Genomic DNA, 12717 nt, shown 5'->3' on the forward strand with positions numbered 1-12717 from the left:
GAAAGACTTAAATCTCACTATTCTTCTTAAATTCAACCCTGCTTATTCAATTTACACTAAATGGAGTTTTCGTAATAAACATTCTATTCACTTGAGAGCACACTGGCTCCCCCTTATAATGAAAACCTTTGCTTTTCATCAATGAAATGCTCCAGTTTGCAAGGAAGTGCTGAGAAGTGCTTGACACAGAGCCCAGTACATAGTGGGTGCTCAATACATTTAAAGATTAAAATGGGGATCCCTGGGTGGTGCAGCGGTTTAGCGCCTGCCTCTGGCTCAGGGCGCGATCCTGGAGGCCCGGGATCGAATCCCACATCGGGCTCCTGGTGCATGGAGCCTGCTTCTCCCTCTGCCTGTGTCTCTGCCTCTCTCTCTCCCTCTCTCTGTGACTATCATAAATAAATAAAAATAAAGATTTAAAAAAAATAAAGATTAAAAGTTTTTAATTAAATTTTTAAATTAAATCTTTTAAATTAAATCTTTTTATAAAATCTTTTAAATTAAATCTTTTAAATTAAAAAGATTTAAAAAAAATAAAGATTAAAATGTATTGGGAATGCCTAGGTGGCTCCTAGGTGGCTCAGCAGTTGAGCATTTGCCTTTGGCTAAGGTCTTGATCCCATAGTCCCAGGATCAAGTCCCATGTCGGGCTCCCTGCATGGAGCTTGCTCCTCCCTCTCTGTGTCTCTCATGAATGAACAAAATCTTTTTAAAAAATAATAAAAATTAAAATGCATTAAGAATGGGAAACTGGATACCCATCTGCTGAAAACGTGTCCTTCAATGGCACATACATTTGCCTTGTAAAAATTAGCATCAAATGTGTCGTGAACACAGATGTAGGTATTTAAAGCCCCTGAATTGGGGAGCCCTGGTGGCTCAGCGATTTAGTGTTGCCTTCGGCCCAGGGTGTGATCCTGGAGCCCTGAGATCGAGTCTCATGTCGGGTTCCCTGTATGGAGCCTGCTTCTCTCTCTGCCTGTGTCTGTGCCTCTCTCTCTACGTATCTCTCATGAATAAATAAATAAAATCTTAAACAAAAATAAAGCCCCTGAATCAACCCTCAGTGTAAATGCAATCAGTGTAAATGCAATCAGGGCTGGACAGTGCTTTACAAAGCAAAACATGCAAAGCATTTGTGGAAGGAGGGATGCACAGGCTGAGCTCAGATTCCATCTAGCATTGCCTTTTGGGGATGCACATCTTCCCTCTTCCCAGCTGGGGAAAAGCCATGCTGTCCCTCTCATTTTGACAGCATGAGTGTAGGGGAAGATGTACCTTATGGGGTTTGTGCTAGTAAGAATACTGTTCACTGATGATGCAAGAAATATTTCCTAAGCATGTATTTCGTACCAAGCATTGAGGTTGGCTCTTTATAAAGAATAGAGATATGGAATGGCATGCCGATTTGTTCTCTCGAGCCAAAGACCTGAATACAATAGTTTGTTAGGGTCACATTAGGACACAAATGCAAAATAGACTTGTGAACCTCCGGCTGGAGAGGAAATGAAATAGAAAATGAGATGGCACCTGGAAAGCGCTGAGCCCTGTGCCTGAGACATAGCAAACCATGTCCCTGAAATAAATGTTGTATTAATAGCAATGATAGCTAATTAAGAGAGCTGACGTGCTTTGGGTGCTGTGTCAGGCACCAGAGCTAATCCCTTTGCATGTGTTTACTCTTTCCTTCCCCCAGTGAAGTAGTACCGATTACCCCATTTTACAGATGAAGAAACTGAGGCTCAGAAAAACCCAAATACCTAGTGTAAGAGCAGGTAAAGTGGTGGGGCTGGTAAGGTGTTTTGTTTATTGCTATAGCGACTACACCTATCACAGTTCTTGGTGAAGTAAATAGCCAATCTATCTTTGTGGGATAAGCGTGTGATTAACATCTGCTTTCAAAAAAGGTTTTCATATTTGAAATAATTATAGGCAGGTAGTTGCAAAAACAGTACAGAGAGGTGTCGAGTATCCTTGCTCCACTGTCCCTCAGTGGATTCATTACATAACAGCAAAACCAGAAAACTGGCTGCGGTACAATCCACAGACCCTTTTCCCATTGTCAAGTGCTCTTAACAGAAGTGCATGGCATTTTGGAAGCTGATAGAGCTGCTACGATTAATATTCTCAGCTAAAACGGCGCCTTTCGCTTTCTGCACCTGAGCATCGCATTCTGGAGGCGTGCCCCCAGGTCCCGGGAGACCACCGCCCCCGGGAGCTCCCGCAGCCACGCCAGCGCCTGAAGGGTTAACCGGAGGAGTGCGTCCTTGCGCCTGCGCAGGGCGTTGCTTCTCGCCCCGCCCCCGCAGCGCGGTCAGATGACCCGCCCAACCGGCTTCTGCCTATAAAAGGTCGGGTGTTGACGTCAACGTTCTCTTCCGCCGTCGTCGCCGCCATCCTCGGCGCGACTCGCCTCGCTCGGATCTACCTGGGAGAATCCACCGCCATCCGCCACCATGGTGAGCGACGCCGGCGGGCCGGGCGGCCTGGGAGGGCGGCGGGGCCTCCGCGGGGCCGGCGCTCTTGGCCTTGGAGCGCTGGGGCCGCCCGGACGTGGAGGAGACATGGCGGCGCCGGCGGGGCCGGGGCTGAGGAAGCGGCCGCCGCCATGTCTGCGCGACGCGCCGTTCGCCGAGCCCCTTCCCCGCTTCCGGGGGCGCCTCCGCCTCGCGTGGAGCCCGGGCCGGTCCGGAGCTGGGGCCGAGGCGGGGCGGGGGGGTGGTGGTGGTGATGATGATGTGGCAGACGCTGTAATGGCGGGCGCCGTGTGGGGAGCGCGGCGAGGGGAGCCGCCTTCTGTAACCCGGGTCGTGAGCTGGGGGGTCCGCGGGGGGGGGGGGGAGCCCCTCCCCCCGCCCAGCGCGGGGGGCCTCCCTCGCCCGCCTGCCTGTGCCCCCGGCGCGTCCGCGTCCCGGCTCAGAACAGCTGACAGCCGGCCTGCAAATGGAGGCTGGCGTCCGCGGGGGGCAGGGCGAGCTCCCCGCCCAGCCGTCCCTCCGGGGGACGCTGGCCCCGTGTGACCCCCAGCTGGAGGGATGACCTTGGATCTCCGGTTGGGAGAGGCCGGGGAGAAGGCAGCGGGGATGGGGCTTGCGGGGAGCCTCCTCCTTCCTGCACCCTGCAGCGGCCGGGCTGCCTCTGACCAGCGTGTGCCCTGGGAAGTCACGGCCTCGGGGCCAGAGACTTCGTCCCCGTCCGAGTTGCGGTGTGTCCGTGACAGGCGGCGTTGCCCCTCCCCCCCCACGGGGCAAGTGGCATTTTCAAGGGGTGTCAGCAAACAGATGGAGTTCAGGTGGTGGTTTGGGGCCAGCCCAGCTGCAGTGTGCACTCCTGGCAGGGGCCTGGCAGCCCATCGATTGTGAAGTCCCAAGGCCGCCTGGGCCGGCCTGAGCCTCCCCTCCTCCCCTCCCCGCCCAGGTGAACTTCACGGTAGACCAGATCCGGGCCATCATGGACAAGAAGGCCAACATCCGAAACATGTCCGTCATCGCCCACGTGGACCACGGCAAGTCCACGTTGACGGACTCGCTGGTGTGCAAGGCCGGTATCATTGCCTCCGCCCGCGCTGGGGAGACCCGCTTCACTGACACCCGGAAGGACGAGCAGGAGCGCTGCATCACCATCAAGTCCACGTGAGCAGGCTCTGATATCCTAGGGAGGATGGGAGGGAGGTCCTCACCCAGGTCTTGGGTGGAGAAGCCAGAGGGCAGGTGCTACCGTGTTCCTGGGGCTGCTGGGGAGATGATTGGAGCAGCTGGGGGTTGGGATTCTGAACTGTGAGGCAGACAGGCGCAGTGGAGTGATGGAAAAGTGCAGCCAGTTGGAGAGGCGCAGTGATGCTTGGGATGGGGCGGCAGGGGAGCCTTGAAAAGAGGGTTAACCCGGCAGCTTCATTTCAGGGCTCTGAGCAGTGCCTGGAGAAGTGTGGGGGTAGTGCCACTGGCATAAGGATGCTGCCAAAAATCTTATGCTGTGCAGCGACAGTTTTTTGGCTCCCCGTTTTGAGCAAGGGCATTCAAAGTAGTGCCTGTAGCTGCCAATTATCTATTGTTTGTGAGGTTCTACTAGGTCATTTGAGATTTATTTTAGGTGACAACGGAGGAAAAGAGATAGTTTAGGGTTTTTAGATATAGTTTGGGCACAGGGTTCATATTTGGAAGCAAGTGTGTTGAGCCTGGGAATAACCTGAATGAAGGGGCTGCACAGGTGGACTCCCAGAGGCTGCTATTGGTAGCTGGTACTAGGAGGGAGGTGGACCTCCCTGGCTGAGGGCAAAGCTGCTTGGGTGGAATGGTTTCTTTGTGGGAAATCTGAAATCTGTCTGTCTGCAGGAAGAAGTAATTAGCAAGGAGAGGAAACAGGTTGTGGTGTTTTTGTAGTGTGGGACTTGGTTTTTTAACCGTTTACAATCTCCTTGATACTTAAGAAAGCCATATTAACCCTGGACAGGAACCTGGGCTTGACTCCAGGGGTCACTGGGAGGGCAATGAAACGTGGCTTCCATCGATCCAACTTGCACCAATCTCCTCAGGGCTATCTCACTCTTCTATGAGCTCTCCGAAAACGACTTGAACTTTATCAAGCAGAGTAAGGATGGCTCTGGCTTTCTAATCAACCTCATCGACTCCCCGGGGCACGTGGACTTCTCCTCAGAGGTGACTGCCGCCCTCCGTGTCACCGACGGTGCCTTGGTGGTAGTGGACTGTGTGTCTGGTAAGCGATAAGTACCCCCCTCGGTGTGGCTGGGACCCGGGGGCTATTATCTCCTCCTCTGGCTGATGGAGATGCCCATCCCCAGGTGTGTGCGTGCAGACAGAGACGGTGCTGCGGCAGGCCATTGCAGAGCGCATCAAGCCAGTGCTGATGATGAACAAGATGGACCGGGCTCTTCTGGAGCTGCAGCTGGAGCCTGAGGAGCTCTACCAGACCTTCCAGCGCATTGTGGAGAACGTCAACGTCATCATTTCTACGTATGGGGAGGGCGAGAGCGGTCCCATGGGTAACATCATGGTAAGTAGCTTAACTGCCTATTGAAAGTGAGGGTCCCTCCACCAGCTTGCTGATGTCGCATGTCTCCCAAGGTGGGGAACCACAGTCCTTAACTCGCACTGGAAGGGCTCTGGTTGAGAGGGTGCTGATCTTGGGGACTATTGATAGCACTTCTGAAAGGTTTGCCAGGACCTGTAGAGTGCCAAGGGGCCTGGACCAGTTTTGTAGCTATTTCATCTGGCACTTGGGGTGGGGTGGGGGAGCTGTGGGGTAGTGGGTTCTGCTTGCTGTCTGTGCTCACCAAGTTTATGCACACCTTCTCCTTGCTCCTCCAGAGGGGATGGCGTAGAGTTGGGCCTTGTAAGTGATGACTAAAATTTCTTCACTTTGACCTGATGGCTGTTGAAGAAAACTGACGTCTGAGGCCCATGGTGCCCAGGGACTCTTGTGCTTTCTGTACAGCTGTTTACTTCCGCTCATAGTGTTCTCTGACCCTCACAGATCGACCCTGTACTTGGGACCGTTGGCTTTGGGTCTGGACTCCACGGTTGGGCCTTTACCTTGAAGCAGTTTGCAGAGATGTATGTGGCCAAATTTGCTGCCAAGGGCGAGGGCCAGCTGGGGCCTGCTGAGCGGGCCAAGAAAGTGGAGGACATGATGAAGAAGCTGTGGGGTGACCGGTGAGTACTGGGGGAGGTGCAGGGCACTCTGGTACCTGTGTGCTGGGGCAGGGACCTGCCTGCAGTGGTGGGAACATGACTAAGGGCCACCAAACGTCTGTAGGGTCCTTCTGCCCAGCTTGGTTTCCTCACTCACTTGGGTCTCCTGTTTCTCCAACCCATCTACCATCGTTGAGTTGGTGAAATACTCCTGTACTCCTCTGCCAGGTATTTTGATCCAGCCAACGGCAAATTCAGCAAGTCAGCCACCAGCCCTGACGGCAAGAAGCTACCGCGGACGTTTTGCCAGCTCATCTTGGACCCTATTTTCAAGGTGAGCTGCTGAGTGTGCTTCATGGATGTGCGTCCCCTGGGCTGTCCTTGGGCCTGGTGGCTCCCGGAGGATCTGTTACCTGACCTAACTGGCTGGGCAGAGCTGGGTTGACAGGTGGGTGCTGGAGGAGGGTGAGGTTTGCCTGGTAGGAAGCAGCTGCAGATTTCCAGTAACATTCCTGAACCCATCTTCCTGTTTTTGTGACTTGTCAGGTGTTTGACGCGATCATGAATTTCAAGAAAGAGGAGACCGCAAAGCTGATTGAAAAGCTGGACATCAAGCTGGACAGTGAAGACAAAGATAAGGAAGGCAAACCACTTCTGAAGGTGAATGCGGATGTGCCTCTTGGGGTGGGCCTACCAGTTTTGCACTGACTGGAGCTCTTTGTCATATCTTCCAGTCATGTCCCCATCACCAACAGGGTGGTCAGGGGATCTGTGTTGTTGGCACCTCTCCAGGAGGGGCAGCTCAGAATCTAAGTGCCTCTCACCAGGACCTTGGGCATGGCATTCTGAGGGCTTTGGGCCTTGCTTGACCTCCCTGTCTTCTCCTGTAGGCTGTGATGCGCCGCTGGCTACCTGCCGGGGATGCTTTGCTGCAGATGATCACCATCCATCTGCCTTCCCCTGTGACAGCCCAGAAATACCGCTGTGAGCTCTTGTATGAGGGCCCCCCAGACGACGAGGCAGCCATGGGTATGTGAGGGTCACCTGCGTCCTGGGGTTAGATTGCTGGGCAGAGGCCTAAGTATTTTTGTGGCTGTGGTCAGGTGGTGATGCTCATTGGCAAGTCCAGGTCACAGGGTTCTGTGAGGGTGAGCTCTGAGGGAATCACATGTTTTGTTTTGGGAATTCCTCTTCACAGGCATTAAAAGCTGTGACCCCAAAGGCCCTCTCATGATGTACATTTCTAAAATGGTGCCAACCTCCGACAAAGGTCGGTTCTACGCCTTTGGTCGTGTATTCTCGGGGCTGGTGTCCACTGGCCTGAAAGTCAGGATCATGGGGCCCAACTACACCCCTGGGAAGAAGGAGGACCTGTACCTGAAGCCCATCCAGAGGTGAGGTGCCCAGCAGCTCCTGGGTACGTCCCAGTCTGGTCCATATCCAAGATTATCTCTTTCCACAGGGAGGGTGACAAGACATAATGTGGTCCAGAGAAGGGTGGAGGACCCTTGAAGCTGAGGGAGGGAGTGATTTGTCTGGGTGAGGCGCACTGCGCTAGTTCTGACTTGGACAGACCTGGCCCTAAGGTCAGGGTGGTGGCACGCATCTGCAGAGCCGTCTCCGTCTCGAGAGGCTAGTGGTAGTCACCATTCCCTGGCTCCTGGTGTGGGTAGTGGGAAGAGTGAACTTCCATCTCTCCAGCTTCTTGCAGCCCTGATTTTCATTGGTTCTCAGGTTCCCGTGACAGTCCTATCAGTGCTAGGTTGGGTGTGGAGCCCTACATAGGGGAGTCGGGGAGGAGCAGGTGGCTTCTGCTTTGGGGTAAGAGAGCTGGGACTTATTGTCACAGGAACTGGGCTGATAAGGTGAAACTAGGGCTAGGGCCTGAGGCTCTGGGAGTTGGGTTCACATCAGCATTTCAGGTGGATGGGATGGCCACAGGCTTTAGAAGGAAGGGGTGTTTTGGGGTCATTTCGGGATCTGGAGGGTTTTTTTTGTCTTCCTAGAACAATCCTGATGATGGGCCGTTATGTTGAGCCTATTGAAGATGTGCCTTGTGGGAACATTGTGGGTCTAGTGGGAGTGGACCAGTTCCTGGTGAAGACTGGCACCATCACCACCTTTGAGCATGCCCACAACATGAGGGTGATGAAGTTCAGCGTGAGCCCCGTTGTCCGGGTTGCTGTGGAGGCAAAGAATCCAGCTGACCTTCCCAAGCTAGTGGAGGGTCTGAAACGGCTGGCCAAGTCGGACCCCATGGTGCAGGTAGGTGGGTGCCCTGGCAGATGGGAACACCGCGGTGCAAGTGGTTAATTTGTGGCTTACATAGGGCTTGTCACAGATTTACGGATATTCAAATCTTGGAAAGTCTGGTGTGTGCTGAGCATACACTTTCCCTGGCAGAGCTACTGTGTGACAAGGTGGTGGCTTTTTTCTGAGAAATCTAGTTAATTCTTTGTATACCAGTTCTATTTTTATGGTTTGGCTGTGGAGCAGATTGTGAGGTTAACGAGAATAGCAAAAACAGCTCCTGCTGCCTTTTACGAGCCCTGAGTTGCCACAAAACCCATTTCTGGTGGGTCTGGTCTTCTCTATCTGGAGGGAAACCTGGAGCTTTATACCTGTTCCTAGAATTTATTGGGGTCTCTGAGTGTCTTGGGGTCCATGCCCAGAGCCTAACTCCTGGCCCATTGCAGTGCATCATTGAGGAGTCCGGGGAGCACATCATCGCGGGGGCTGGGGAGCTGCACCTGGAGATCTGTCTGAAGGACCTGGAGGAGGACCATGCGTGCATTCCCATCAAGGTGAGGCCTGGCTCTGGGCTCAGATGGCTGGAGGCCTGCGTTTTCCAGTACAGAGCAGGACAAGTAGACTGCATAGTCCACGTTTCCTTGATGTGTTTGTCAGAAAAATGTGCTATTATTAGGAAACCGTTTGCATATGTGTTCAGAATGGTTGAGGTTGCAGTGTGAGGGGCCTGCTTTTTTTTTTCTTTTTAAGATATTTATTCATGAGAGAGAGGCTGAGACCTAGGCAGAGAAGCAGGCTCCATGCAGGGAGCCTGATGTGGGCTGAAGGCAGTTGCTCAAGCACTGAGCCACCCAGGCATACCTGGGGTGTGTTGTTTTCCATACACTAAAAGCTTGGAAACTTCTAAGATACAGATCATTTAGATTTTTGTAGCAAGTCTCAGGGTGGTTTGGATTTCATTTGCTTTTGCAAGGCACCAAGCTCCATCCATGTATATGTTACATTCATGAATCGAATCAGGAAGATACTGTAAATCTTGAGTGGTCACTGCTTCCTGGAGGCTGGCCTGACTTTAACAATCTTTTTGCAGAAATCTGACCCTGTTGTCTCCTATCGTGAGACCGTCAGTGAGGAGTCGAATGTGCTCTGCTTGTCCAAGTCCCCCAACAAGCACAACCGGCTGTACATGAAGGCACGGCCCTTCCCTGACGGCCTGGCTGAGGACATTGACAAGGGTGAGGTGTCTGCCCGCCAGGAGCTCAAGCAGCGGGCCCGCTATCTGGCAGAAAAGTATGAGTGGGATGTGGCTGAGGCCCGCAAGATCTGGTGCTTCGGGCCTGACGGCACTGGCCCCAACGTCCTCACTGATATCACTAAGGGTGTGCAGTACCTCAACGAGATCAAGGATAGCGTGGTAGCTGGCTTCCAGTGGGCCACCAAAGAGGTGAGTGGGTCGCTTGGGTGTCTAGCTGACAGTGGATCAGTCACCTATGGTGTTCTCAGGCCAGGGATGCTCACAGCTGTTGGGATCTTAGGATATGTCCTTAGTTTACTGCGGGTGATGTGGGGGCTCTTGTCCTGCCTTCTGGGAAGGGAATGTTAGGGAGGGTGGGGTTGGTGGGGCAGGACCCAACAGGTCTGTCTAGAGACCTGGAGGCATTGTAGAAGCTATGTGATCCATTCTGGAGGGAAGGGCTGCAGTGATGACAGTCTCTGCTCCTTCTGCAGGGTGCTCTGTGTGAGGAAAACATGCGTGGTGTTCGCTTCGATGTCCACGATGTGACCCTGCACGCAGACGCTATCCACCGCGGGGGTGGCCAGATTATCCCCACTGCCCGGCGCTGCCTCTACGCCAGTGTGCTGACTGCCCAGCCCCGGCTTATGGAGCCTATCTACCTTGTGGAGATTCAGGTGGGGAGGCTTGGTCCTCTTGATTCTAACAGGCTCTTTTTTGCCCAACAACTGCTTATAATGGCCATTTTTTCCTGACAGTGTCCAGAACAAGTGGTTGGTGGCATCTATGGTGTCCTGAATAGGAAGCGAGGTCACGTCTTTGAGGAGTCCCAGGTGGCCGGCACTCCCATGTTTGTTGTGAAGGCCTACCTGCCTGTGAATGAGTCCTTTGGTAAGTCTCAATATCAATGCATCATTCCTCGAATGCCCACTTGATTGTGGCTAGATGGCTTCCGGGCAAACCTGGTCTAGGATATGTCTGGGTTTTGCCTTTGGCACATCCTAGAGTGGGTCTGATATTTGAATCATTGATGGAATCTGTAAAGTGCTGCCCTAGCCCCCACCCATTTGGGCCATTGGAACAGCAGTTCAGAGGAGAGTGTGGCCCACTCAACAAGCAGATCCCCTGAAATGGTGAATTTGCAGAAGACCACCCTGGGATGTGTAACTTGGTGAAATGTTATGTTCAAGGGCAGCAGAGCAGTTGGGCTGTAGCTCAGGTTCATCCTGTGGATGAGCAGAGGGGGGAGGCCCAGGAATGGCCAACACTGCCTCTCTTACAAATTAGTGTTCTCTGAGCAAGGCTTGGGTGAGATTCCAGGGTTAGGTTTAATGTCTGATCCAGTTTGGGTTGATTAGGCTCTGTGATCTCTGTGCCTTTGTTGTCCCCTGCCGCCTCCTCCAGGGTTTTGCCATGGAGGTAGTGGGAGTTAAGTCTCCTGAGCCTGCTAGTAAGCCCTGTCCCTCCCCACAGGCTTCACTGCTGACCTGAGGTCCAACACCGGTGGCCAGGCCTTCCCCCAGTGCGTATTTGACCACTGGCAGATCCTGCCCGGGGATCCCTTCGACAACACCAGCCGCCCCAGCCAGGTGGTGGCTGAAACACGCAAGCGTAAAGGCTTGAAGGAAGGCATCCCTGCCCTGGACAACTTCCTGGACAAATTGTAGGCAGCCCTCCCCTGCAGCCCACCACCCCAGGTGGGACTCAGCACAGCCCCTGCACCCGGCTGACGATCGACCACAGCAACAAGCCCTCGCATTCTCCATGACACCTCGAGACTGTCCAGTGACGCTCCACCTGACAGGTTCTGGGGCCCACTTAGTGCCATCACTCAACGTGAACACTTGATGCCGTTTCTTTCAATATTTATTTCAAAATTTCAGAGGCAACAAACGCCCTAGCAGCAGGGACTTATTTGGCCGGTGGGGGTGGGGGAGGAGGGATGGGACACTCAACATTTTTTTTTTCCATTTCAGAAACTCAAATGTCAAAACGCATTAAGAGGTTTATTTGGGTAAATGGCCCGTAGTGGATTTCCCCCCAGAAAGGGGGAAGGAACGAGCGGGTAGACCTTTCTTTTTGGACAGAAGCTAGAAGGCAGGAAACTTTGTGCGGTGTCACCGTGAGCACCTCCAGCTGTATTAGTGCCATTGGAATAATAAATTTGATATGGTGGTGACTGTGTGTGTCCCTGTGACTTCCTTGGTCCAGTCAGGCTGCAGTGGGCTCCCCTGTGCCATTCCCCACCATTGGTGATACTGCAATGCAGGTTAAACCTGACCTTGAAGTACCTTTTTAGAGCCCAGCAGTCCTCCCCTTTGGCACATGGGGCTAGCTGATGGGATGGCGGAGCCTCATGGACCCATGTGGTACAGAGGGGCAGCCCCTGGCTGGTGTGGCTTCTGGGTTCTGAAGTGAGCCCTGTCCCAGTGAGGGAAAACCACAGAAGAAACCATCACCTGCCAGGCAAGTTGTCTTATTCAACCACAATTGGTTATTCAGAAGTTAAAAGTGGGAATATAAGTGACACACCTATGTAATAGATTTTTATTTTAACCTCAACGTTTTAATTCTAGACAGAATGTAGTACTAAGATCTTTCTACTTCATGCCTTTTAATCTTCCTTGGATTGAAAAAAACCTAGCTTTAACAGTGATGCCATAACTGTGATGGGAGCCGAACACTATCAGTAATTAAAAGGCGGGAACCAGGGATGATGGATGTCCTGCATTGCACAGCTCTGCCCATCTAAGTTGTACTGTGCAGTCTCCGACCCCCAGCATCTGCCAACAAGGTCCTTTTAAAGTTGGAAAATGTTTAAGATTTGGAGGGAGCACTCCTTGGTGGGAAGCTTTTGAGAGCACGAGGAGAGGGAGAGAAGCCGATTCCCTGCTGAGCCAGAATACTGATGTGGGTCTGAGTGTCAGGACGGTGGATCAGACACTTCAGCAGGCTGAGCCATCTAAGCGCCCTTTTGGAAGTTGTTCTTATTTCAAAACCTGACATTGCTTGAAGGGCACGTGTGTTTTTTGCACTTTTGTAAACATTTATTTTTGAATAATTTTATATTTACAGAAAAGGTGCAAAGATGTTACAAAGGTGCGCTAATTGACTGTTTACTTGGTTTTCCACTAAAGTCCTTTACACAGTTGCAGGGTCCAATCCAGGATACCTCACTGCATTTAGTTTTGCACATTTTTAACATCCAGCAATTTGTCAAAAGATAGGACTGTAAATTGAAGAGGAGACTGTTTTAAGTTTTAAATTCTAAATTCATATGTCACTTGGGGTGTTTGGCTTGCTAACAGCAAGTCTAGTTGTGCATTTTCAGCTGTAAATTTCAAAAGGATTACATTTGTAAGGGCTGACCTGACTTCATTATGTCTTTGTGTTAAATTATTCCCAAGCATCAACGTGTTCAAGTATGTGTGTGTGTGGGTGTGTATTGTTGGCTACATGTTTTCCTTTAATCGATTTTAACTCTTGTCCCTCTAGGCCAGTAGTTCTCAACCTTTTTAGTCTCAGGACACCTGTATATTAATCATATCGAGGACCCCCAAAGATCCTTTTTGTTTACATGGGTTT

The 12717-nt window shown here is 52.2% G+C and overlaps 1 protein-coding gene and 1 non-coding gene across 2 annotated transcripts; both read left to right on the plus strand.

The window, feature by feature from the left end:
- The first annotated feature begins 2304 nt into the window (after nucleotides 1-2304).
- EEF2 (eukaryotic translation elongation factor 2) lies at nucleotides 2305-11311 on the plus strand. Its single transcript, XM_077860468.1, has 15 exons — nucleotides 2305-2459; nucleotides 3418-3632; nucleotides 4532-4713; nucleotides 4799-5010; nucleotides 5491-5669; nucleotides 5877-5982; nucleotides 6195-6308; nucleotides 6539-6677; nucleotides 6847-7042; nucleotides 7655-7913; nucleotides 8345-8452; nucleotides 8989-9342; nucleotides 9627-9809; nucleotides 9891-10023; nucleotides 10606-11311. The coding sequence occupies exons 1-15, from the start codon at nucleotides 2457-2459 to the stop codon at nucleotides 10797-10799; spliced, it is 2577 nt and encodes an 858-aa protein (XP_077716594.1). The 5' UTR covers nucleotides 2305-2456; the 3' UTR covers nucleotides 10800-11311.
- Nucleotides 5350-5414, plus strand: LOC144291260 (small nucleolar RNA SNORD37). The gene has a single exon (XR_013358573.1). It is a non-coding gene; the product is annotated as a small nucleolar RNA SNORD37 (small nucleolar RNA).
- Nucleotides 11312-12717: the final 1406 nt, after the last annotated feature.

This window comes from Canis aureus, chromosome 19 (genome assembly GCF_053574225.1).
Source record: "Canis aureus isolate CA01 chromosome 19, VMU_Caureus_v.1.0, whole genome shotgun sequence".
Taxonomy (NCBI): domain Eukaryota; kingdom Metazoa; phylum Chordata; class Mammalia; order Carnivora; family Canidae; genus Canis; species Canis aureus.

Coding starts and splice junctions, on each gene's coding strand:
- EEF2 (XM_077860468.1), top strand. Junction 7,043..7,654: donor TACCTGAAGCCCATCCAGAG/GTGAGGTGCCCA, acceptor TTGTCTTCCTAG/AACAATCCTGATGATGGGCC. Junction 7,914..8,344: donor AGTCGGACCCCATGGTGCAG/GTAGGTGGGTGC, acceptor GGCCCATTGCAG/TGCATCATTGAGGAGTCCGG.